The sequence below is a fragment of the Sinocyclocheilus grahami genome, unplaced genomic scaffold, assembly GCF_001515645.1.
Source record: "Sinocyclocheilus grahami isolate Dianchi unplaced genomic scaffold, SAMN03320097.WGS_v1.1 scaffold18.1, whole genome shotgun sequence".
Lineage (NCBI taxonomy): Eukaryota > Metazoa > Chordata > Actinopteri > Cypriniformes > Cyprinidae > Sinocyclocheilus > Sinocyclocheilus grahami.
In genome coordinates this window covers 2,586,235-2,612,685 of record NW_015505197.1, presented here as the reverse complement: position 1 = coordinate 2,612,685, position 26,451 = coordinate 2,586,235, and the positions used below count along the sequence as shown (strand labels likewise).

General features: G+C 37.6%; 1 protein-coding gene across 1 annotated transcript; it reads right to left on the bottom strand.

Moving 5' to 3' along the window:
- Nucleotides 1–1,661: 1,661 nt before the first annotated feature.
- On the bottom strand, nucleotides 1,662–26,211 carry LOC107553800 (kinesin-like protein KIF20B). Its single transcript, XM_016236110.1, has 23 exons — nucleotides 26,102–26,211; nucleotides 25,673–25,786; nucleotides 25,477–25,566; nucleotides 25,173–25,292; nucleotides 24,621–24,759; nucleotides 23,850–24,034; nucleotides 23,712–23,763; nucleotides 23,391–23,603; nucleotides 22,706–22,817; nucleotides 22,529–22,600; nucleotides 22,293–22,439; nucleotides 22,069–22,225; nucleotides 13,688–13,942; nucleotides 13,293–13,454; nucleotides 12,937–13,144; nucleotides 12,369–12,418; nucleotides 12,109–12,228; nucleotides 11,301–11,585; nucleotides 10,762–10,909; nucleotides 9,839–9,915; nucleotides 9,209–9,268; nucleotides 2,796–2,870; nucleotides 1,662–1,792 (listed from the first exon to the last, which is right to left on the bottom strand). The coding sequence occupies exons 2-23, from the start codon at nucleotides 25,778–25,780 to the stop codon at nucleotides 1,715–1,717; spliced, it is 2,913 nt and encodes a 970-aa protein (XP_016091596.1). The 5' UTR covers nucleotides 25,781–25,786; nucleotides 26,102–26,211; the 3' UTR covers nucleotides 1,662–1,714.
- Between the last annotated feature and the right edge of the window lie 240 nt (nucleotides 26,212–26,451).

Below are 26,451 nucleotides of genomic sequence, written 5' to 3'. Positions count from 1 at the left end.
TGGCACAAGCATCAATTTTCTTAGTCTGAACAAATTGGTTGGATTAAAGCAATCAGATACACAAAGTTGAAGTCTTCACCCAGCATTCCTCTCGATGAACTCACTACTTTGTCTAAAACCTATTTAAAGTGCATCTCCTGATGAGGCCAAGCAATTAGACCCATCCCCACAGGCTCTCGATTCTTCCGTCTCTTCAGCACATGACAGAGTGACAGGAAAGATAGCGCTGCACTCTGCCTATTTATCATTTCAAATGATGTGGTAATATTCTGCCCTAAATTATAGCTACAGATGATTATTACTGCATTGTTTACCAGGCCTGGATGCTACGAATCAAGCTGATGCTTACATGCCTCCCCGTCATTTTCTGCATGCAGAGGAATGAGATAAAAAGAAATTAGGAAAACAAAATAAAATGACTAGACTTTGTGTGTCAATGCGTCAATTAAGTGACGCAATCAAATGACACGGACAATGACTCACTTTGCGCTAACAAAACAAAAAAACAACAGTGACATATAATTCATGATTACGGTCTGTCATGACCCTACATTAACTAGGAAGCACATAAACATCTATATGTACATCATGCACGCGTGCAGAAGTAGACCGGAAGGAAACATACATAAAGGCATGTAAAGAAAACAGACTGTTTATGAAGTTTTTCACACCCCATTTCTAACATTCACAATTATGAAATCAAAGGAAAATTGCACTTCAATGACCTGCACAAGCACAGCTGGGCTGCACATGGTTCATTTTGTATGTTTTTTTCCTCCTCTTCATCTCTCCTTATTCCTCCTACTCACACAGTCGGTTTTCACTCCTCTATTTTGTCTTCTCCACATGCTCCCACACTTTTGACACCATCAAAACCGTGATTCATCATTGCAAGCAGCCCCGTTCACATCCTGTCATTCAGAGCCAACAACAACATAGACCTGTTCCCAGTTCCTCACCCTTCCCCTCTCTCCTTTTATGCCATCTTAGATAAGGGCACGGGGCCACGTGCTGCGATCGGGAAATTCAATTACCCGTCTGTTACATAAGCATTTGTTCAGTATTTCAAACAAATAATCCTTTGGGTGTCATTAGGCATCTGGCACACAGTTTTACTGACGGGGTAATGGAGAGCCTTTATCATGTGAATGGCACATATTAATGGTTTGTGACAGGGTGATACATACATAAACAAAAGAAGGTTGACAAGTGGGATGAAAAATTAAAATCACAAAAACCCTTGAACTTTTACTTTGTGCTATATTTTGTGTGTGTACATTTTTATATCTTGAAAAGTATAAAGTGGTTAGGGGGAAACAATAGTTTTGCTTTTACATGCAGGGCAGCATAAGCACAATGTAAACAAATAACGTGGTTTAAGTATACAGCAATAGGAAACCCTATGTCAAAAATGTGCAGTAGTGATTTCTGAACTTCCATTCTAACTCAAGCAGCAAAAATTTGTCCATTCTTCCATACATGAGCTTATGAAACTGTCCATCATCTCAACTTGCCATTAAAATCAGCGGTAGCGTTAGTTCATTTCCAGGATAATATATTATGTGCCATATTTGATAAAAAGTAAAAAGAGAATTTATAGATATTGTAAATGAAAAGTGCATCAGATTAAAATAAAAAATATTTGAAAAACTGGTTTGATTTAAAATACAAAAAAAAAAAAAAACATTTAAATAAAAATACATTTCCTTCCAGCTTATTTCGCGGTCATAGGACGAAGACGTTTCTTGATAAGGTTTTCACTCTCTTTCTTCTCTGGATTCCGGCCAATGATCTACAAGGAAGGTCAAATGTCAACTGTCACTAAAGAACATTAATGTCATTTTAAGTTGAAATTCATTGTACACATTTATAGCATAAAGTACACTACTTTTCAAAAGTTTGGGGTCTGAAAGTTTTTTCTTTTCTTTAAAGAAATGAATGCTTATATTAAATAAATTGATAAAAAGTGACTATTTCCAATAAATGCTGCTCTTTTGAACTTTTATTTAACAAAAAATCCTATGCATCATGCAAAAAATGCATCAAAACGGTGTTCAACATTGATAAGAAATGTTTCTTGACAACCCTCTACAACGCGAGTAAATCACTCGCATATACGACTAAATCTTCACTCTGGGCGACTAAATTATGTCTAATATTAGCTACTGGCTAATCAATTCTTAGATTTTACTCGCCAGTGTGTGAGTTGGAGGCCATGATAAGGTTTTCACTCTCTTTCTTCTCTGGATTCCGGCCAATGATCTACAAGGAAGGTCAAATGTCAACTGTCACTAAAGAACATTAATGTCATTTTAAGTTGAAATTCATTGTACACATTTATAGCATAAAGTACACTACTTTTCAAAAGTTTGGGGTCTGAAAGTTTTTTCTTTTCTTTAAAGAAATGAATGCTTATATTAAATAAATTGATAAAAAGTGGCTAATCAATTCTTAGATTTTACTCGCCAGTGTGTGAGTTGGAGGCCAAGTATAAGTTAAGCACAGATATATTTTCACTCACAGAACACTGACTAAGCGCTTCCGAGTTTTCTCTGTCAAGCGATCTAGCTATTTTTCAGTTCATCTCTATGGATGTGCAGCGCACCTGTATTTCGCATACCGTAAACTTTAGTGTGAAAGCGCACGCCTCGCCGTCACTTTGCTTCTTTCTCAGACGCAAAGAGAAAGACAGAGCGAGAGAGTCTTACATACCATGATGGAACACCTATTATTGTCCCTGATTTAAAAAAAAAAAAATTTACTTAGTGCTTGAGCATTAGAATGTGGTCACTCACCTCTTCCTGATGAGGCGGTAGGCGAGGAGTCATTATACTCCTTATATTCCTGATGTTGTCACTTTCCACCCCATCCTGAGGAATGGCAGAGTGCTAGAGTAAACAAGTATTTCAGAGTTCGGAAGGCTAACATAAATGCTTTGGTTTCTTTTAGGCCTGTTTCACGCATTTTGTGTCTGTGAAGTGTAAGCAAAGCAACAACTACAACAGGTTCACATTGTTCTTTCAAACTAACCGTGTTTTCTGCTGTGTAACAGACCTATGCATCTGTATAGAAAGTCATTCCTGGCTTACAAATTGAATGTTTATTTAAACAAAGCCTATTATTTTATTTTATAAAATGGTTATTGGAAGTGGGCCATAAAGAATGTTATAAACTTGACCAGCATGAAATCTAACTATCGTTCAAATGTTTGAGGTTAGATTTTTTTTCTTTTTAAAATAATGAATAGCCTACTTTTATTCAGCAAAAAAGCATTAAACTGTCAAAAAGTAACAGTAAAGACATTTATAATGTTACCAATGATAAATGCTGTTCTTTCTATTACCCTGAAAAAACAATTCACGGTTTCCTCAAAAATATTAAGTGCCACAAATGTTTTCAACATTGATAATAAGAAGAAATGTTTCCTGACCATCAAATCAGCATATTAGAATGGTTACTGAAGGATCATATGACACAGAAGACTGGAGTAATGGCTGCTGAAAATTCATCACAGGAATAAATTACATTTTACATGCAGCCTTTGTGAACATAAGACTTCGTTCAAAAACAATACGAAAATCTTACCAATCCCAAACTTTTGAACAGTAGCATACATCTAAATGGTAATAAGTCTACATTGGACCCAAACTCCAAAGTGTAGCTATAAATTGCTTATATGAATTCGGTCAGATTTACTGAATAAAATGTTTTTTGTGCGTCAATCACTGCATGTGAAAAAGATCATAAATAAGAGTGTAGCATGGATGATGTAAGTTAACCACTTAATATGGGTGCCAAAATAAATGTGCACTTCACAGAACACAGAATCTAAATGCTTGGCTGTGATTGGTCAGATAAGATGTGATGGATGTTACTTCAAGGAAAAAAAGTGTTACTGAGATTATGTTTTGATCAACAGGGAATCGTAGAACATTAAATGCTAAATGCATATGGAGAAACATAGCACTGGGTGTCTGCCTCTCTGATCTGAATCTTTAATCCTAACAAAACACAAATTGGTTTCAGGTCAGTGGCAATAAAATTCTTGACACTCAAAAGAGCACAAACCCCTGAGGATTAGTTGACAGATCTAGTGTGCAGTGCATTGAATCATCATTAATAAGACAGCAGAGCATCTGCCATATCCCTCTCAATCTCTCTCTCTACACACACACACACACACACACACACACAAACAAACAAAGAAATAATAGGGACCAAAAAATAAATAAAAAAATCAAATCTGCATAATAAATAATTGATTCCATCCGAAAATGTTCTTAGTCTCTCTCCAGTGACTCATCATTTTCAGTATCTTCTTGTCTCTCTCTCTCTCTCCAACCTGTCTCCCTTCCTGTCGCTATCTCTCTCTCGCTAGACAACAAGATCACATTTGTGACATTGCATGTGACAACCAATGCCACACTCGTAACCCCCGCCAGTCTAAATGGGACGGACGGGGCGGATCTCTGTCTGTCACACCTCTCACCTGCTGTTTCCAGTGTTGAGAGGTGAGATACTATGCTACTCTCTGACTTGCAAGCTTGCATTAAAGAAAGACTAATGCCCTGACTTCCAGGAACCTGCCAAGTCGTTCACTGTTCAATCGTATCCGAGGGTAATGCGTGAGGAATCAAGACTGATGGCTTGTTCTGCAGTCTGGTGCTAGTGTTTCCCTGCCATGAAATGGGAAAGTGTAATTAAAATAATTCAGAGGTGTCGAGGGTGAAGGTATTGCACGATCACAATGATTTCCTCCAATTAAATGTGAAAGGTCATGACCTTGAGGATTTGATGAGTGAATGATGAATTATGGGTCTATTTTAAATTCTACAGAGCATTATCTCCCAAAGCCTTTGTCGTTTAGGCTTCATGAAGAAACTAATGCCTTGTCACTGAGGACATGGATGGCTCTTCAGATAATATCACCTTAATGGATCTGTAAAACCATATAGCAAACCCTACTCCATTTACATAACCACCTTGATAGAGAGGTTATTATTTCTTTGATGCATCAAAGGTTTGTGGGATAATGACTCATGAGTTAAATTTCCACCATCAGGAACTCTAACCAAATGGCCTGGATTCAATGGTCACAGAACTTTATTAGAAAATTTAAAGGGTTAATAAGACTACTGGTAGGATTTAATTTCTCCTTTTTTAGACTTTATAGGTACTTCAATCAAAGAGGTCTGGTCTAGGTCATGTTCTGCTTTTAGTAAATGAGTTTGGAAGCTAAAACTGAGCCTTTAAAGTCAACATGAAACAACATTTGCAAACTTTACTTTCGTAATGGGACACATTTCAGAGTAAAACAGAATATATATAAAATAAAATACAGAATAAACTAGATTTTACCCATCAGAAATAGATTGGATTGTAAATAAGCAGGGAATTTCATCTAAGAATAGAGCCAGACATAATTTCAGTTTGCAATAGATAATGACTACTAAAGCTGCATGCACTTTTTGAGGAGACATGGAAATAATTTTGATATATCCCAATGGTAACACTTTTTCAAATCTATTGTTATTTATTATTGCGGTGTCCTTTATTACATTAACTGGAATCAGGAAGGTTGCACTACCACTAACAGTATCTAAAACAATGACTAAATATATTACTGTTCAAAAGTTTGGGGTCAGTAAGAAATTAATACTTCTATTCAGCAAGGATGCATTAAATTGTTTACAAGTGACAGTAAAGACTTTTACAAAAAAATGTTGTTCTTTTAAACAAGGGGTCTCCAAACTCTGTCCTGGAGGGCCAGTGTCCTGTCCTGCATAGCTTAGCTCCAACTTGGCACACCTGCCTAGAAGTTTCTAGTATGCCCAGTAAGACCTTGATTAGCTGGTTTGGAGCTAAAATGTGAAAGGTCATGACCTTGAGGATTTGATGAGTGAATGATGAATTATGGGTCTATTTTAAATTCTACAGAGCATTATCTCCCAAAGCCTTTGTCGTTTAGGCTTCATGAAGAAACTAATGCCTTGTCACTGAGGACATGGATGGCTCTTCAGATAATATCACCTTAATGGATCTGTAAAACCATATAGCAAACCCTACTCCATTTACATAACCACCTTGATAGAGAGGTTATTATTTCTTTGATGCATCAAAGGTTTGTGGGATAATGACTCATGAGTTAAATTTCCACCATCAGGAACTCTAACCAAATGGCCTGGATTCAATGGTCACAGAACTTTATTAGAAAATTTAAAGGGTTAATAAGACTACTGGTAGGATTTAATTTCTCCTTTTTTAGACTTTATAGGTACTTCAATCAAAGAGGTCTGGTCTAGGTCATGTTCTGCTTTTAGTAAATGAGTTTGGAAGCTAAAACTGAGCCTTTAAAGTCAACATGAAACAACATTTGCAAACTTTACTTTCGTAATGGGACACATTTCAGAGTAAAACAGAATATATATAAAATAAAATACAGAATAAACTAGATTTTACCCATCAGAAATAGATTGGATTGTAAATAAGCAGGGAATTTCATCTAAGAATAGAGCCAGACATAATTTCAGTTTGCAATAGATAATGACTACTAAAGCTGCATGCACTTTTTGAGGAGACATGGAAATAATTTTGATATATCCCAATGGTAACACTTTTTCAAATCTATTGTTATTTATTATTGCGGTGTCCTTTATTACATTAACTGGAATCAGGAAGGTTGCACTACCACTAACAGTATCTAAAACAATGACTAAATATATTACTGTTCAAAAGTTTGGGGTCAGTAAGAAATTAATACTTCTATTCAGCAAGGATGCATTAAATTGTTTACAAGTGACAATAAAGACTTTTACAAAAAAATGTTGTTCTTTTAAACAAAGGGTCTCCAAACTCCAAACTGTCCTGGAGGGCCAGTGTCCTGCAGAGTTTAGCTCCAACTTGCCTCAGCACACCTGCCTAGAAGTTTCTAGTATGCCCAGTAAGACCTTGATTAGCTGGTTTGGAGCTAATCTCTGCAGGACACCGGCACTCCAGGACCAAGTTTGGAGACCCCTGTTTTGAACTTCCTATTCATTATAGTGGCTTTCAGTCCTGGTCCTGGGGACCCACCACTCTGCACATTTTGTATGTCTCCCTTATTTAACACATTCAGATTGTCTCCCTCACATGGTGATTCAGATCACCAGCTCGTTAGGTGAGAACTCCATGAACTCAGCTGAGTGTGTCAGATAAGAGAGACATACAAAATGTGCAGAGCAGAGGGTCCCTAGGACCAGGATTGAAAACCACTGCATTAGAGAACCACAGGTTCCACAAAAATCTTAATCAGCACAACTGTTTTATTAATAAGAAATGTTTCTTAAAGTCCCCCTGTAGTGAAAATCAAGTTTTTTATGTTGTTTATTTGTCTATGTGGTGTTTTTAATATGCTTTTAGACAAACCATGTGCCAATCTATTAATCAACACCATTGCTGTGTATTTTCTCCTTAAAACTGCAGTTTCCCAAAGGCTGACTCAGAAATATGGTTTGAAACAGCCCTTGGTTTGCTACGTCACAAACCAATAACCAATAACGTCAAGGGATCGATTCCTATCACTAGCATGCAAAATATACCAATACCAACACAAAACCAAAAATAAATCAGAGCAAAAAACCCATTAAGCTGTGGTTTAATGTGAATTTAGAACCGCTAACTTGCATTATAACCCGTGGCAACAGTGTAAAAGTAGCCCGGAGTAAAAGTAGCCCACTTCACATGCGAATGCTCGCGGGCGCGACTTAACGATCACAAACGGCTGCATTCCAGTCTTCAAGGCATTTTAGGACACAACATCGTCAAGTAAGTAACTTTAACAAATGTTACAGTATTCACTGTAGTTGCCCGCTAGTAAAAACATAGTTTTATCAGTCATTATCCGTGTATGCCATTGTTTTGCGGTTACTACAGTTCAGTGGATCAGGAGGCGCTGGCTGGTGTGACTAAGTGGAGGCGGGACTAATTTGCATATTCATAGATCCGCGTATAGTAAATGAGGCAAGGGTGTAGAGTTACAGTCAAGCTATTTTAAGGCATGAGAAAATTATTTTCACAAGAAAAAACATTTAAATGTAATTTTTATGATCAAAGATAAGTTTTAAGGGATAAAATATTTGACTACAGGGGGACTTTAAGCACCAGATCAGTATATTAGAATACACTGAAGGATCTTGTGACACTGAAGACTGGACTGGCTGCTGAATATTCAGCTTTGCCATCACAGAAAAACTTGCATTTAAACTATATTAAAACAGAAAAAAATTAAAATGTTTACTATAACAGTAAAATGTTTCACTGTATTTTCTAACATATAAATGCAGACTTTCTAAGCATAAGATACTTTTCCCCCCTTTTTTTTCAAAAGCAACAACAAAACATCTCACTGGCTAGGTGATGTAAGGTGTGAAGTAAAGCCCTACACAATAAGACCAGGAATGTGTATTAAATGAATAGATGACTCAACAATGACAATTCTATCATTGTGTACAAATTTTTTTCTGCGGAACTAAAAAATATCTGAGGACTCTTGTGCTGAAGAATCTAAAACGAAACATGTCTGACTAAAAAACGTGCAAGAACAAAAAAAATTAAAATGTTTACTATAACAGTAAAATGTTTCACTGTATTTTCTATCATATAAATGCAGACTTTCTAAGCATAAGATACTTTTCCCCCCTTTTTTTTCAAAAGCAACAACAAAACATCTCACTGGCTAGGTGATTTTTTTTTTGCATGGAGTAGAAGCTTCCTCAGAATTCTCCTTACGTGTTCCACTGAAAATATAACAGCATAGGTTTGGAACGACACAAAGATGAAATAATAATAACAGAATTCTTATTTTTTAGTGAACTGTTCCTCTAAGAAAGTAAAGATAGTCCATTTGGGTTTCATGTTGGTTTTAAAGACAAACTTTGCCAGTAACTTATTTAATGGAACACCTCCATCACACAGATTTGCCCAAATTGATTTAGTGTGAAGAAAAAAATATAGAGGGGGCCAAAAAAAAAAAAAAAAAAAAAAAAAAAAAAAAAAAAAAGGATTTATTCTTCCATTTATACTAAATAAAATGTATGGATTTATACTTCCAATATCCAGCTCAGTGGGATAACCTGAGGAAATTAACATGACCTTGAGTGTCTGAGACTCCAGACCATTAGAAGTCCTGAAGGTGGAAGAGGTATGACAGGATTAAACAGAAAGAGGGTACCTGAGAACTGGGTTCAGAGAATGCTTTCTTTTTCACCACACTGCTTCTGCCTCCTTTCCTCTTCAAATGAACAGAAGCACCATTAAAAATAGTTTGTGCCATTCAATTACAAAACTCTCCAACAATTAGCAGCTACAGAGCATGTGGAAGCGTGACTCTGTTGCCAGGGACAACTAGCGAGAGAGCACACGAAGCTACAGAGCATGTGGAAGCGTGACTCTGTTGCCAGGGACAACTGGCGAGAGAGCACACGATTCTTTGACAATAAGAAAGCACTAATGCTGTTCAGTTGCTTTGTCACAATCTGTATTGTTAAAAGCGCTATATAAATAAAGGTGACTTGACTTGACTTGACTTTGACAATAAGAAAGCATTTATTTGGAATGGAAAGCATTCTTTCAGTGTGCAACATAACATCTTCACTGTGGTGTTCGGAGAGAATAGCATGACCTACCCAGACTAGAGACTTCTTAAGTGCATAGCTACCCTTGTAAAGTGTAATATAATAAAATGTTAACACCCTGTTTAGTCAGCATTTATGGTAGATTTGTACTTGTGTATTCGTAATCCCTTTGTCTGAACAATTCAATTACATTTCCATAAACAGGTTTTAGAAATCTATAAACTTACTGTGTATTCTATAATTATTGTTATTGCTCCCAAAACAAGTGTCCGCAAGTGTTTATGTTGCCTGGAGAAGAGTGTGTGAGGTTAGGCCAAGGCACGCTCAACCACACACACATATAAATCTATTCTCACACACAGAACTATATGCTTAATAGGACTGCAATTTTGCTGCATATGCACAATGAACACTGATCGTTAAGCGTAAGTGAGGAAAATTAGAGCCTTGTTAATGACTAATTAGGACAATTAAAGGGCTGTTGGCTGTGCAGATTAGGTCAGCAGCAGATGGTCTGCTGGTTTTATGAAGAATATCAATAATAATAATTTTTAATAATAAACTAAAGGACAGAAAGAGGATTGAATTGTGCGATAAATCTGAACTAACATTCTACTCTATTTCCCATGATTCTAAGGCTAGAAACTGAAGATGATTGAAGGTCATTCCAGTCACAGCACTCAGTTCTAATTTCCAATTTGATTTCATTCTGAAGATGAAAGAGGGGTATTTAAATGTGGAATTTCTCAGCCTGAAATCCTCCTGTTCATACACAGGAAGCACCTCATGTGTGTCTGGGATGCTTTAATACTATAATAACATTTCTGTTACTGTTTTTGATATAAAAGTCAAGCATCTTATAGTGCTTTTAATTTTGTGCAGTGTTCGCCATGTGTAAAATAAATATACTTTATTCAGTTGAGCAAATAAAAACAGCACACTTCACAGAATTATTTGATATACAGGGCTTATGCATGGAGTTAACATTTTATAAAATATATTTATTATGATCATTTCTTTATGTTCGAGAGCCATTTTCGAGAATGAAGGTATCGTCGGCCTTTAACCCGATTCTCTCGGCCAGCCCCTCTGGTTGTGACAAAAGTGGGAAGGCACTTTTCAGCTCCTGGGGCTCTTGCGGAGTCTGTACCTTTCTTGCGTGGGGGTTGTCCATCAAGCCCCTCCCATTCCTGCCGCCGCTTTCTGGTTTCACTCTGGGTGTCAGGCCGCTGCTCTGAGCAGGTACAATTGTGTTTAAGCTGGATGATCTGCTTTTTGATGGAATCAATTTGAGCTCTCTGGAAATCCACAATAAAAGAAAAAAGAAACATGGTAAATAAAAGCATTGTGTCAAAACTGTAAAGGAACTGTTTGCTCAAAATGACAATTCTGTCATGTTATTTATTTTGTGGAAAAATAATTGATGACTTTGAACACAGATCTTTTCTACACAAGAGTTCATAGTGACAATGGGCAAGCTTTGTCTGTTATGCATTTATAATGTAACAATTTTTGATATAAAAGTCAAGCATCTTATAGTGCTTTTAATTTTGTGCAGTGTTCGCCATGTGTAAAATAAATATACTTTATTCAGTTGAGCAAATAAAAACAGCACACTTCACAGAATTATTTGATATACAGGGCTTATGCATGGAGTTAACATTTTATTAAATATATTTATTATGATCATTTCTTTATGTTCGAGAGCCATTTTCGAGAATGAAGGTATCGTCGGCCTTTAACCCGATTCTCTCGGCCAGCCCCTCTGGTTGTGACAAAAGTGGGAAGGCACTTTTCAGCTCCTGGGGCTCTTGCGGAGTCTGTACCTTTCTTGAGTGGGGGTTGTCCATCAAGCCCCTCCCATTCCTGCCGCCGCTTTCTGGTTTCACTCTGGGTGTCAGGCCGCTGCTCTGAGCAGGTACAATTGTGTTTAAGCTGGATGATCTGCTTTTTGATGGAATCAATTTGAGCTCTCTGGAAATCCACAATAAAAGAAAAAAGAAACATGGTAAATAAAAGCATTGTGTCAAAACTGTAAAGGAACTGTTTGCCCAAAATGACAATTCTGTCATGTTATTTATTTTGTGGAAAAATAATTGATGACTTTGAACACAGATCTTTTCTACACAAGAGTTCATAGTGACAATGGGCAAGCTTTGTCTGTTATGCATTTATAATGTAACAATATTTCTATTTCAAATACTGTTCTTTTGAACTTTCCATTCATCAAAGAATGTATCACGGTTTTCACAAAAATAATTAAGCAGCACAACTGTGCTGAAACGATTATTTTAAAAGACAAAAAATATTTTAAATTGTAGTAATATTTTACAATATTAGTTTTTACTGGATTGTTGATCAATAAATACAACCTTTGTGAGCATAAGAGACTTCTTTCAAAAACATCAAAAAAATCCTAGACGCTAAATGTTTGAACGGTAATGCAAATCCAATTAATCTGGACATTTGAAAACAATCTCTAGATGTTCACACTCACATCCTGAGCGGTGTTTTCTACATGTTGGTCAAGAGCTGTCTGGAGTTTGGCAACAATCTCATCCTTTTTCCTACACATTTCACTTAGATCCCATTCCCTTTGCCTGTGGCTCTCCAGAGTCTAAAAGCAGAAGAACAAGCCACAACTTCAACTAGATGTTTACAGTTTCTGAAGATAAAAAATATAATAAAAAATACTCAGAGTCTGGTCCTCATATTGTCTGTTAAAATGACAGAAACCTTTTACAGCGGCTGTTTTACCTTCATCAACTCCTCCAGTTCATCTGACAGTCTGCTCTGGGTTTCCAGCTCTGTGGGGGAGTATGGGGCTTGGTGTTAGATCAAGCGATTAGAAAGCCTGGCAAGGTGAAGTGTGAACACTAAGCAAGTGTTATGTGGTTATAATCCTACTGAAAAAGCATCTGTGTCTCATTACACCGGTTTCCCACACTTTCTGGCCAATGAATTTCCATGACTTATCCATCATTTTTTGGTCTCACAAAAAGCAATTTCTAGCTGAAGAAATATTAAAAGAACTGAGAGAAAAAGAAAAACAGAGATACTACAAATATACTAATTTTACTAAAAAATAAATTTTCCATGACCATTTAAGACTTAAAAAAATTAAATCAAAATCAAATGACTTCATCAGGCCTGGGGGGAAAAAACTTTATATTTATATTTGCAGGTTTTTCAGAACAGTGGGAACCCTAATAGCAAAAATATTTAACATTGAAAGGACAGGGGATGCACTAAAAAAAAAAGATTTCTGTGGAAGTTTTCAGGGGCAGATTTGTTGTGGGTCTGCTGATCTCCAATCATTTCTTACCCTGTGTTTTGAGTGACAGCTGATTCCGAGTTTCACTGAGCAGTTCTGAAAGTGCGATGACCTTTTTTTTAAGGTCTAGCAGTGTCACAGAGACTCTAGAGTTGGAGGTCACCAAGCAGGACTGGGCAGCCTGGGCATCCTGTCTGATTCCAGCCAGGTCACTGGTCATAGAGTCAAGCATGCTGTCTAGAGAGACATGGTTCTCTTCCTATACACACACACACACACACACACAAACAAACAAATTCACCGCTACAACTGGGCATTAACAAAAACTTCTGTCATGAAAACAAATTCCTCGTATGTGTAAACATACCTGGCAATAAAACTCATTCTGATTCTGATTCTAATTGAGCACAGGGGCCTGTGATCTCTGACCTGTAATCTTCCTGCATCTGGGAAATCAGCTCAGAGTATTCTTTTGTAACTTCATCTCGAACACGTGCCTCGAGAGCTAAGTGTTCAGCTTTCTCCTTACTCAGCTGCTGCTGAATCTCCTCTATAAACTGCAGTTGGGCCTTAAAATACAAACACAAAACAGCCATATTGATGCAGAAATCTCAGTGTTATGCAAACATAAAAACATGCAGCAACAATTTAAAAGTGTAAATACATCCATCAATATTTTTGTGTCCTAAGTGGATGAAAAACAAATAAAACAGTTAAAATATGTTTTGTGTGCACTTAAAGTTATGGCTGATTTAGAACAAAAACGACCATGTGACTTATGGTGCAAGGTACCAGATCTCACCTCATATACCTCCTTATCAAGCAGCACAGTCTCTTTCTTCTCTTCCTCAGCATCCAGAATGGTGTCCTCCATTTCACTTTCCTCTTCATCCTCCTCAGTGTCAGAATCTTCTTGGACATCCTCAAGGCTGGGGTCCCACCGTACCAGTGAGCTGCGCCGCATTTGCCGGCGATCAGCGTTGTTGATAATGAAGGATACCTCTCTGGCACTCCTTTTCACCACCACTGGAACGCTCTTAGTGGTGAGAACCACCACCTGATAAAACAACACAGAACTGTCCATAACACAGCTAAAAAAAAAAAAGAAAAAGAAAAAAGCAGTGAGCAGTGTCCAGAAACCTTGACAAACATAGAAAAACAATTAAATGCTCCAAAAAAATGTAAGATACAGTCCCTAATAAATAAATATATGAATTACTCACCCTTATGTTTTGCCAAACCCATATTCATCTTAGAAATACAAATAAAGATATTTTTAATGAAACCGGAGATATTTCTGTCCCTCCAATAAAAGTCTATTTCACTGAAACTTTGAAGCCTAAAGTTCATAAAAGCATTGTAAAAATAACCCTTATGAATGGAGGTTTAATCCAAGTCTTCTGAAGAAGAGACACAATGGCTTTATAGAATTAGGTTATTCACGTGCAAACATTGCACAACACAAATAGGCCTGTCGCGATAATAACCGTCTAATCGCGAATATTTGATCTAAACAACCGCGATTATTGTGCTTTTTATACGACACAAGGGGGAGTTATACACCAAAAGAATCAGAAGAGCACCATTTTGCTTTTCCATGCCCTGTATAGCCTATACAAGGCTCCAGACTCATTCTTCCCACTGGTCGCTCTTTTGCAACTTTCTCAACTGGTCGCACGAGCACATGATTTGGTCATAACATTTTTTTTGCGCTACAACATGGGATTATTCAATGCATGTTGATTAACTTTTATCATAGTTTATAGTTATATGGAAACGAAAGTGGTAACATTCAACCCGTTCTTTATCATAAGTAGTATTATTTGTGATTTGAATTTTGTGAATGGGAGTTTCTTTTTTGCTGTTAAGCCGCGGGCTTCGGATGCTTTCACGATCTTGTTGTCACTGTTTTGCTTACATACATCTACACACACACCTTTCATTGTTTAAGACTAAAACAAAAGATGGATTCATTGTTATTCTTAATTAAAAAAACTCAACAATAAATCAGTAAGTTACAATGACACACTAGTTTACAAAACGTTTATTAACAAAAACGAATAAGATGAGGCATGGCACACACCACATGCTATATTACATACCGACTAATAAATTACAGAACGTTTAGCAATCACCGAGGAATCAAATAAATAAACAAATAAAAGAGAGCCTCCATAGCGTAATGTGAGGTAAACAGCAAATATAACGAGTTTTTAAAAAATGACAACAAAAAGAAAAACAAAAGTAAAATTAACGGTGACAGTGCTTGCATGTTCCCCCCCACCCCACAAGAATACCAGCATGTTCACCTTCTCTGGCTTAAGAAGCGGTCTTTTACTTGACTTTCGCTTGAAAACCATTCATGGTTTCCTCAATATGCGCATCATTTTTGCTGCACGCAGCTTCGCGCTCGTGCTGACGCGGCGAGTATACTCTCTAAAAGCTGTTTTGTTATGCTTTCAGTTTCGTTTGCCGTTTCTCATATGCAACAGAAATTGCAGCGCTTATGAGTTGACCAACGCGGTGGTCGCGACCGCACAAAAAATTTAGTCGCACAGGCAGAAAACAATTTTTTTTGGTCTCAGTCTGGAGCCCTGCTATTTCATCTGAAGCCATTCCATATCTTAATGTGAGGGACAGAATTGAGATGTACAGAAACTCATCTTCCTTCTGCTGCAGCTGTCAGTCATTCTCCGCTCAGCATTCAAACAGCACGTCACGTTCAGTTACGACAGTCAGCACGGTAAAACTCTCTCCAAGATGATATATTCCCTTTATAATACTTTAAGTTAAGGAAGGAAGGAATTATCACAAACAGAAAGATTATTAGAAGCCTTTCTTTTTCTCATGAATTCTCTTATATTCATGAAAGTATTTTGTAAGAATACAAATAGTTAACAGAATAAACATGTTTAAATTTTATAATGTGCACCAAAGATTTTTTTCCAAGATATTGTTTTTGCTGCTAAATTATACAGTCAGCTAGTTTAATTTCATAGCTTATATATTTTTATTCAAATGTAGTCTTTCTCTGTAATGAGGAAGTAAGTATTTAGTGGATTGCGTTTAACAAAGGGTTTAAAAAAAAGAGTGACCATTAGTTCCACAAAAACAGTATTGATATTCTGTAGTGGTGTAGAAGAAAAAAAAAAGAAGAAGAAAAAAAAGTGCCGTGTTGGATCGGTATTGGCCGATTCTTCGAATTTGGAATACTCCATGTAATCTTACACTCAGGGGCCCATTAAGGTGGTCAGGGGCCCCTAGGCTGCTCTTTGTGTTAGGCCCCCCCTTAATCATTATGCTTTACTGGAGAAATGCATTTATTTTACTGCCATACATGGTCCACACGCAAACACAGTAGTATGGTAAACTGGTACACACACACAATTTCCTCTACTAGTAATTTATTTATTGGTTGCATAGATGTGAACGTGATGGTAGGGCACAATTGTCACTATATAAATTCTTGTAAAAGCTACAAATACTATTCTGTCAAGAGAAGGGAGTGATTTTCTCCTCATCTTTTCTTGTTTGATTATCATTAACGCCAACACTTAACTCGAGATGAGACGAGACACGAGATTGGGTTCACGAGAAGACGAGGTCGAGATTTTTACACATTTAAAAAAAATTCTCAATGACCAAATACATGACTGTATAGTCTGCAGGTGCATTTTGAATTGTTTTAACTAATCTTCTTGGAAAGTAGAACTGAAATGACATTTATTTATTACGAGTATGAATTATATGCCGTAAAAAGACAACACTCAAGCACTGTATGAGGTTTTGCCACGAACTAAAAATCTTCTTGGAAAGTAGAACTGAAATGACATTTATTTATTACGAGTATGAATTATCATATGCCGTAAAAAGACAACACTCAAGCACTGTATGAGGTTTTGCCACGAACTAACTGGCTTCTCTCCTGTATAATTTCATGCGAGTCTCTTCAGACCTTAGAACTGTATGAATTAAGAGCTTCTAGAACGTTTGACCTCCTAACTTCAGTCCTTTTCACAAATTGAACATAGAAATAAAAACTATAAATAAATAATAAACACAGGTCTTTCTTAGTGTATTAAGTGCAAACAATAAGCACAGCCATAATCAAAGTAGGCTACTCTCAATATTTCAAGTGCAAATAGAGACCAAATTTTTCAAACATAATACAAAGCTATAGACAACTACACAACCCATTATAGCCTACATACTAATAACAGCCTAAATATGTAGACTAATTTGCACACATCAGGGAGTCGCTCTCAAAACACGTTGTATTAAAATCGCTTTAGAATGCGTCAAGTCACCATTATTTATATAGGCTTCCACTTTTTACAATGCAAATTGTGTCAAAGCAGCTTTACAGTATTAAACGGGGAAATCGTGTGTCAAATGAGTGTCATTCTCCTCTGGCCAAACGAAACCAGCAGTTTAATTCTAGGCTGCAGCAAAGTCAGATTGGCAGGGGACTCATCTTCCCGTGGTCCTGTCCCGCTGGCCGTCAAGGCGCGAGTGTGCCTAAATCGGTTTTGATTTAACGATCGCGCAAACTCTCGGCAGTGCTGAGCGTGCATTCTACAATACAAGACATTAATTTTGTCAGACGCTCTGCAACAAATCCTCCTTTAAATGTTTCTTATGGGCCAGTGAGGGTCTTTTTTTTGTTCACGCTGAAGTAAATTTAAAATAATAAAAAAATAGCCTGGCCAATCCGAGGCCCCTGCACACCTAGGCAAGCCTGTGCGTTAATCCGCGCCTGCTTACACTGCAAAATAATAACTCAAAGATTAAAAGATAACATCATAATTATTTACTGATCCCTTAAATTAATCACAATCATATAATGAAAGCCATAAAAACAGACAATTAAACGTGATAATCATCAAAGCCCTAAAACAGACAATTAATCGCAATAGCCGTGACTTTTTTAGACAATTAATCGTCAGCCAAATTTCATAATCGTGACAGTCCTAAACACAAACACAAAGCACATCAAATACGGTAAACAGGAACTCAATCGTACTACCATATTGTGTCCGTTTTTTTAAAGGGGTCATATGATGCGATTTCAAGTTTTCCTTTCTCTTTGGAGTGTAACAAGCTGATTGTGCATAGATAAGATCCCTGAAGCTGCGAAGACTAAAGTCTCAAAACCAAAGCGATATTCTTTATCAAAGTTAAGACTCTGCCACGCCCCCCTAAAATGCCTCGTTCTAACAAGCCTTCACATATCTACGTCACTATGTGGAAATATTTGCGTAATGCCGCCCAAATGTTCACGCAAATAAAGGCGGCGTGGTTTCAGTAACCGCAGTTAGTGTTGAAGCAGCCATGTCAGGGAGACGCTGTGTGTTTCTAGGCGAAAGCAAAAGCACTTTATTTGGCCTTCCGAAAGTAGATACATTTAGGAATCTTTAAGATTCTGACAACAGAACAGCAATGCATTTTGGACGACCGTTTCGTGAACCTAGGAGAGGAGGTAATTCTGACTTTGCTATGACAATCTGGCGCTTCTGAATCAGCTACTGGAAGTATGTTTTGTTATTAGTTTAAGTATTTGCTATTGACTGTTCAAATGCGGAGTTTTGCACATCGTGTGTGTGTGTGTGCGCGAGAGCGAGAGAGAGAGAGCGAGAAAGTCCAACAGCCACAAAACCCTGCAGCCGCAGAACTCAATCATATAAGACACCTGCTCAACATCATCTGCTCCAAACTGGTCAAATAAACGTACAAGAGTAATACACACACACACACACACACACACACTTAAAATGACTATCAATATCAATGTGGAATATTCAAGGCTTGAATTCAACAGCCTTTGGACTAAAGAGTTCAAACACAGAATTTCAGAAGAGCATCAAAGAGATGGATATTATAATTCTACAGGAGACATGGAGCAGGGCAGACACCATCACCCGCTGCTCACCCAACTACAGAGAAATCATCCTACCATCACAAACTCAACACAGTCTGACAGGGAAGAGACACAGGAGGACAAATAATCTGGTACAAAATCACAATTCCACAACCACATCAACACAGTAAAGCAAGGCAAATACTACACCTGGCTTAAAATCCACAAGGAACTGCTCCCATCCAGAAAATATATATTCCTGTGTGCCATATACATCCCGCCATCAGAGTCCCCCTACAGTGAAGACATGTTCTCCACATTAGAAGAAGAGACAAGCCACTTCCAGGCCCAGGGAAACGGGCTCATCTGCGGGGACCTGAACGCAAGAACAGGACTACAGCCGGACTTCACCGACGCACAAGGGAGCAAATATATCAACAACAAACTGACTGCTATTAATAACACATTCTCCCATATCCACAGAAATAACCATGATGATATAGTAAATAAGAATGGAAAAGTCCTCCTGCAGCTCTGTCGAAGCCTGGGTCTGTATATCATCAATGGTAGGTTACGAGGAGACACTTTAGGGAGATTCACATTTTGCTCACCTCTGGGTAATAGCACAGTTGATTATATGATAACAGACATAGATCCTTCATCTCTCAGATCATTCACTGTTAGAGAACTAACCCCTCTGTCTGATCACAGTCAAATCACTGTGCATCTCAAAAAGACAGAAAATAGCATTAACACAAAGCCCAGTAAGCTGTACAACATCAGAAAGCCATTTAGATGGGCTAAAACAGCGCTGAAGAATATCAGAAAGCACTTAGCAGCCAAAAAAATACAAGCGCTGATAGATAACTTTCTAAATAACACCTATGCTCACACTAATGAAGGTGTCAATCTTGCTGTCAAAGATATAAATTACATATTTGAAAAATCAGCAAAACAATCCAAATTGAAAACAAAAAATGGAAAAAAATTAATTACCCAAAAAAGAATCAACTGGAAAAACTAGAATTAGCAATCAAAGATAACCAAAACCCATTAGATTTCCCAATAACTGATAAAGAACTTAAAGAAAAAAAATAATAAATTCCTCCAACTCAAAAAAGCATCTGGACCTGATGGGATATTAAACAAAATGATAAAACACACAAGCAGTAAATTCCAATTGGCCATTCTAAAACTATTCAATGTGCTTCTGAGTGTAGGTTACTTCCCTGACATCTGGAATCAAGGCTTGATAACACCAATCTCTAAAAACTGAGATAAATTTGATCCTAACAACTACAGAGGCATCTGTGTGAGCAGCATCCTGAGAAAGTTATTCTGTAGCATAATAAATGCTCGACTATTAGACTTCATCACCACACACAATGTACTGAGCAGAAGTCAAATCGGATTTTTACCAAATTACCGTACATCTGATCACATCTATACATTACATACTCTAATTGAAAAACATGTTAACCAAGATAAAAGGTCAAATATATGCATGCTTTATTGACTTTAAAAAAAGCTTTTGACTCAATTTGGCACCAAGGACTATTCTACAAACTTATTGAAAGTGGCATAGGAGGTTTGACCTTTATCAAATCAATGTACACAAAGTAAATGTGGCGTAAAAATCAGCACCAAACGTACGAGGTATCTTTCCCAGGAGCATGGAGTGAGACAGGGCTGCTGCTTAAGCCCAATGTTATTTAACATTTACATCAATGAACTGGCGAGCAGTCTGGAGCGATCTGCAGCCCCTGGCCTCACCCTACACAACTCACAGATCAAATGCCTGCTGTATGCAGACGATCTGGTTCTGCTGTCTCCCACTCAACATGCTTTACAGCAGAACCTGGACCTGCTAGAGGAATACTGCCAGACCTGGGCCCTGACAGTCAACCGGAGTAAAACCAAAATTATGATCTTTCAGAAAGATCCAGATCCCAGGGAACACAACACACATTTACATTAGGCACTGATCATATCATTATAAAGCCCTGCAATACCAAGAGATGAGCAAAGAAAGCAAGCCCCTCCCTCAGCTGATCCAGAGCTTCAGTCCTGATGCTTCACTAACATCTACTGCTGCTCTGAATCACAACATCAGAATCAGGCAGATTACTTCTCAAATCAAACAGAACTACATCACTCACTGGCAAACCCAAACACAACAACAGAGTAAAGTGCAATGCTATTTGGCCCTAAAGAGAGAGTACAGTATGGCAGAGTATCTGTACACGGTGTCAGATAAGAAACTGAAAGGCACGTTGACCAGATACAGACTCAGCGGACACAAGCTGATGATAGAGACAGGCAGACACAGAAAAACATGGCTGCCACCGGAGCAGAGATTGTGTTCACACGGTGATCTGAATCAGATGGAAACAGAGCTGCACTTCCTAACAGAATGCCCCAGATACACAGATATATGGACAGTGTTCTATGATAAAGTACAGCAGATCCATCAGACAACTGCCGTATCTGTTAGGAGAACAGAAGAACTGCGGTGTGTTTGCTGCTCAATGTGTGTCTGCCTGTCACCATAGAAGAGAAAACACTCAACCTGCCCTGAGCTGATGTTTCCAGCACATGTAGATTATATTATGCCAAATTACTGTATTATATTACTTAGATGTATATTTTGCTTCTGTAAATTTGTCTAATCCCTTATTTTATTTCTAGTTTATATACTTACATACATTAATTCATTTTGCACTACATGCTTAATACTTTTTATATATAATCATTATTATTACTATTATTCTTTTTCTTTCTGTTAATACATATGTGCACTATTTGTAAGCAGTCCAGCTGCAATACAAATGTATAATTTTTGTCATGCCAATAAAGCACTCTTGAATTGCATTGAGAGAGAGAGAGAGAGAGAGAAAAAATTCACAATGCACTGGGTCAGCTGGCCAATCAGAGCAGACTGCGCTTGTCGGAAGGAGGGACTTTGTAGAAAACTAAGCATTTGAGAGAGGCGGGGCATAGAGGACCTACAATAATGTACAGTATTTGAAAAATAATGTGTTTTTTGAACATTAAAGCATGTCAACATATTCTGTTACACCAAATAATGATCTTTAATTTAAGCATCATATGACCCCTTTAATGTCTTGATTAAACCAAGAATATTTCATATGGGTATATTTTACAATCTCATGAACTTTTTGAAGCGTCAACGTTTGGGTGGAATAGAGTTTTAAATGGAGGGACCGAAATCACTCCGCTTTCATTCAAAATATCTCAAGTTACATTCAAAGATGAACAGCATCCCTTTAAGGAGTGAGATGAAGACATATTAGGACGTCACATACCTTTTGAGCTACGGCAGAAAACTTGAGGACGTTGACTGTCTCATCATGCATGGAGGCGCACTGGTTAATGTTTACAATCATACAGGCTTTGCCCCGGCCGGTAAAGTATCCCTGCAGATAGTGAGTGAGTTTACTCTCTCTGAATGGAACGTGCTGTCTGAAAAGACAAAATAAGAGGTGTTTAAAGGACAAAGGAAAGGAAAAAAAGAATAAGATTTATATACCTGGCCTGCTGGTTATTTCTGAGCGCACTGATGCATTTTCCCAGGCTAAGTAGAGAGGTGTTGATGTTTCCTGCCTCTTTCAGCCGTTCCCCTTTATTTTGTGTTTTAGCACATCGCTCAGATCCGGCCAGATCACACAGCGCCAGCCTTGAACCAGAGTAAATACTTTAACAAACCATTCTGAAACACAATACAAACATGCTGCAGAGAAGTCAGATCAGTATTCACAGACTCACTCGCTGACTGACTCCACTCTGGGTATTCCCACATCTTCCACCTTCAGGATCCGGACAGAGAAAATACTGTGGCTAAAAATCAGGCAAAGAGGACATGAACTCAGAATAACATGCATACAACACCCACTGCGTTAAAATGGATAAACAACAGGAAGTTACAGAATTTGTGTAGTGTACCTCCTGCTGGAGAGAATGTTGAGTTTAGTGCTAGAGATGCTCTGGTTCTTTTTGCCCAGTTTCATCACTTTCAAGGCTTCATCAACACTGCTCACCTGCACCCATCTCAGATCTAGAAAATTAACTGTTATGAGCAAAGACACAATCTGACAGACACAGCACATCAGTTTCCTTAAAACAACTGACTGAATCACCCTTAACACATGGAAATGCTATTATCGCTACATTTTTTTTTTCTTATTGCTCTAGCACCAGCACCTGGCCAGTTTTAGCTATTACACATTATTCCAGACAAAAAACAAAACAGAAGACATTTCAATGATTACAAATGACATATAATTGCTCCTTGGAATGATTTAATGAAGAAATATTGCAGTGTAATCTCACTTTTCTCGCTCAAACAGCATATGGCTCTAGGGTCATGGGTTAGATTCTCAGGGAACACATGAACTGATAAAATGTATAACTTGAACGTCTCTTTGGATAAAATCATCTGTCAAATGCATAAAGGAGAAATATATATGAACATGCACCCTTACAACATGCATTATTTTTGTTGTTATATGCAAAACTTTATTACAGCAGGCCAGGGTTCAACTTTGGCTTGGATGAACCATCAGCTCCATGGAAACATTGTAACGATTTAATGACAATAAATATATTACAGAAACAGATGCTACTTTACCTTTGATAAATGAGTTCCCTTTGACATCCTGACAAAGACGGAGGTTGGTTCTCCGTGAAGCATTGTTTGAATGCTGTTCTAGCAAGTCGTGGATGTTCTCATTGTAGATCTCGCAGAATGAGACCCAAATTGAAAACTTGGCGTGTATGTCCATATCCACAACCAAACTCCTCTCATTCACTGCAGAGCTTATATCACATAAAGTGGAACCATCTAACAGGGAACCAGAAAGTTATGTGTCAGCCAGACAAACAACATAAACAGACTGCCACAACCTTAGAGAGGTGTAACTAAAAAAAAAAATAAAAAAATTCTCTTTACCTTCAAGATCGGACTTCAAGCTATGGCAAGACGTACTCTTCTGTGCATCAGTCTAAAGAGAAGACAAAAAACTAATTGAGTCAAATGAAAAACACCCCTGAAACAGAGGTTGTTCAACTCACTCTGCCATTACAGTACCTCTTTAAAAAGCTTGAGCAGGTTGCGTTTGCCAGCTGCTTCCTCGTTTTGCTGCTCTTTGGTGAGCCTGATGAAATCCCGGCACCTCTGGGGTTTTAGGCACATCTGGTTGAAGATGCGACCATCCAGACTACTGAAGATCATGTTGAGGGAACGAGGCAAGATGCCTGGATCAGTATCTGGACCTAATACATTAAAACACAATCAGGACATAAACCTTGAATATGAGTATTTTGCAAAAGCAAATCACAAATTGTGAACAATTCATTTGTTTAAATATTTTTTGTGACCTTGTAAGTACTAATCAAAATGCCATAACACACATTCAGATCTGCCTCTATTCAATTAACAACCAATGGATAGAAGCATTGGATAGAATAGATTGTCCCTGCCCTTCTTTTTATTTTTGATACAACATTTTGAACATGATTTGACGCTCCTTCTGTTTGCTGCTTCTGCATTCACACAGACACTATTTTACAAGGTTGGTCTGATCAAAGCCGACCTTAATTTACTGACCCTACTTTACATTCCTGACCTTTATTGTGAAAGATTCATTAAGTGCACTCTACTTCAAAGAAAACAAATCTTTGTAATCTTTCATTTAAATATAGCAACTTTTTGCCTCTGTTGTTTTAACTTGCTCAAATTAAAATGGGTTTTGGAGCATTACCACATTGACTTTTAAGCTCTATTGACAACATTTGTGACATTATGTCAATTACAACAGAAAATAATTCAGTCTATCAATACAAGATAAAAAATACAAACCTAAAAAAGTGAAGGTCTTCCCAGCATTAGTAACACCGTATGTAAAAACCAGAGAATTTTGTCCCTCTAACACATCCCTCACAAGACCCTTCACTGTGCCATCAAACATCTCCTCCTGTGTAGTGTCTGGACCATAAACCTAAAAATACCACAATGTTAATATCACCTTGTGAATAATCTGTCATACAAGACCAAGTTATAAGCATGACTCAAGACAGTGCACAACATTTGACCTCAAACAGTATTTCCAAAGACAAATTTGAAGATTTTTCAGGGTGGTCAAAGAGAGAAAACTACTGGCTCACATGCTCAGTCACAATCTAGACCAGGGGTGTCCAAACTCGGTCCTGGAGGGCAGGTGTCCTGCACAGTTTAGCTCCAACTTGTCTCACACACCTGCCTGGAAGTTTCTAGTACGCCTAGTAAGACCTTGATTAGTTGGTTAAGGTGTGTTTAATTGGGGTTGGAGCTAAACTTTGCCGGATAGTGGCCCTCCAGGAACAGGATTGTACACCCCTGATCTAGACTCTGTGTGCTGATGGGTCTGCTTGCCTGAGAGAACTGGAAACGTTGAGCTGTAACTGGCATTGACTTATCGCTGAGCCTGGCAGAAAGAGATGATTGTGGAGCTTTGAGGAGCACAGTCTCTGGAGGCTGAGTAGCCACACAGTCCTTTAAAAACACAGAGAGAAAGCACAGACTAATCATTTTATTTAGAGGCAATATTTGAAACGGATCTTCAGGGGCATTTACCCTTTAAAAATACTGTTCCTAACAAAATAAAACATTTCTGCATGAGGGTCTGCATTTTAGGGCATTGAAAATGTGTGCTGTATCCCTTAATCCTTATTTTCACCTGTGATTCTCCATTCTCAATCTCAGCTGTTGAAAATGGTCTTATCCTAAGATACACCTTCAAGTGTTCCTTCTCCAGGTCAGATGGGTCCTTCAAAAGAAACATCAAGGCTCAAAACATTTCTGATGATTATTTCATAAATCACAATGTACAAATCACACAGGGTCCTGTAGTAATGTTCATAAAGTCATCTTACCTGGAAATCTGAACACTCGCTGAACTCCGAGGACAGATTTCTCCTTAAATCTTCCACAGCTATCGTCTCAGGTCTTGCCTTCTCATCCTTTAGCCCTGACTCCATCATATTGCTCTAAGAAAACATATGAGAAGACAAAAAAGAGGAGGATAAAATAACAGCCTCTGAGATCCAGAGCATACTTCTGACAACCCTTTAATCACATCTGACAGTAATAACACATTTTTATTTTTGCATTGTGTCAATAGTATAATCTTATGTTAATTTTAACAGACAATTACACAGTTTTTATAGATATTTTATAAGTAAACCTGGCAACAACAAAAAATGACATTAAGACCCACCCGAACTCATAACCTCAACCTCTCACAAAAAAAGAACAGGACAGCAAAACATGCGCATTAAAACAAGTTAATTTAGTTGACTCACATAATTGTCAAAGGATAGTGTGTATTATATTGCCTTTAACTTCGCGCGTACTTATTTTCAAATTCCACCAATCGGATAAGCGCGAGCAACTGCAAAGGCTGCTGGGAGTGCGTGCTCGTGCACGCTATAAATGCGCAGAAGTTGGACTGCGCATTTCTTAGAATCAGATTGCTGCTTGTTTTTAGCGTTTGGTTTGGTTTTTCGATTTATTTGCTGTGTTTTTTTAAGTGTATTTTTTTTAAATTAGTAGAAATACGCTTTTTAATAATGCAAATTCTATATACAAGAATAAATCATAACATATACAAATAAAAACATTGCCACATTAAAATACCAAACCAAAGTACAAT

What these genes read in the sequence shown, in the direction of transcription:
- LOC107553800 (XM_016236110.1), bottom strand. Translation starts at nt 25,780, where the DNA reads ATGATGGAGTCAGGGCTAAAGGATGAGAAGGCAAGACCTGAGACGATA. An exon ending in GAAGACCTTCACTTTTTTAG is followed by an intron (nt 24,035 to 24,620) that starts GTTTGTATTTTT and finishes TTAATGTATTAG; the next exon opens with GTCCAGATACTGATCCAGGC. An exon ending in TAGAAAACACCGCTCAGGAT is followed by an intron (nt 11,586 to 12,108) that starts GTGAGTGTGAAC and finishes GTGGATTTCCAG; the next exon opens with AGAGCTCAAATTGATTCCAT.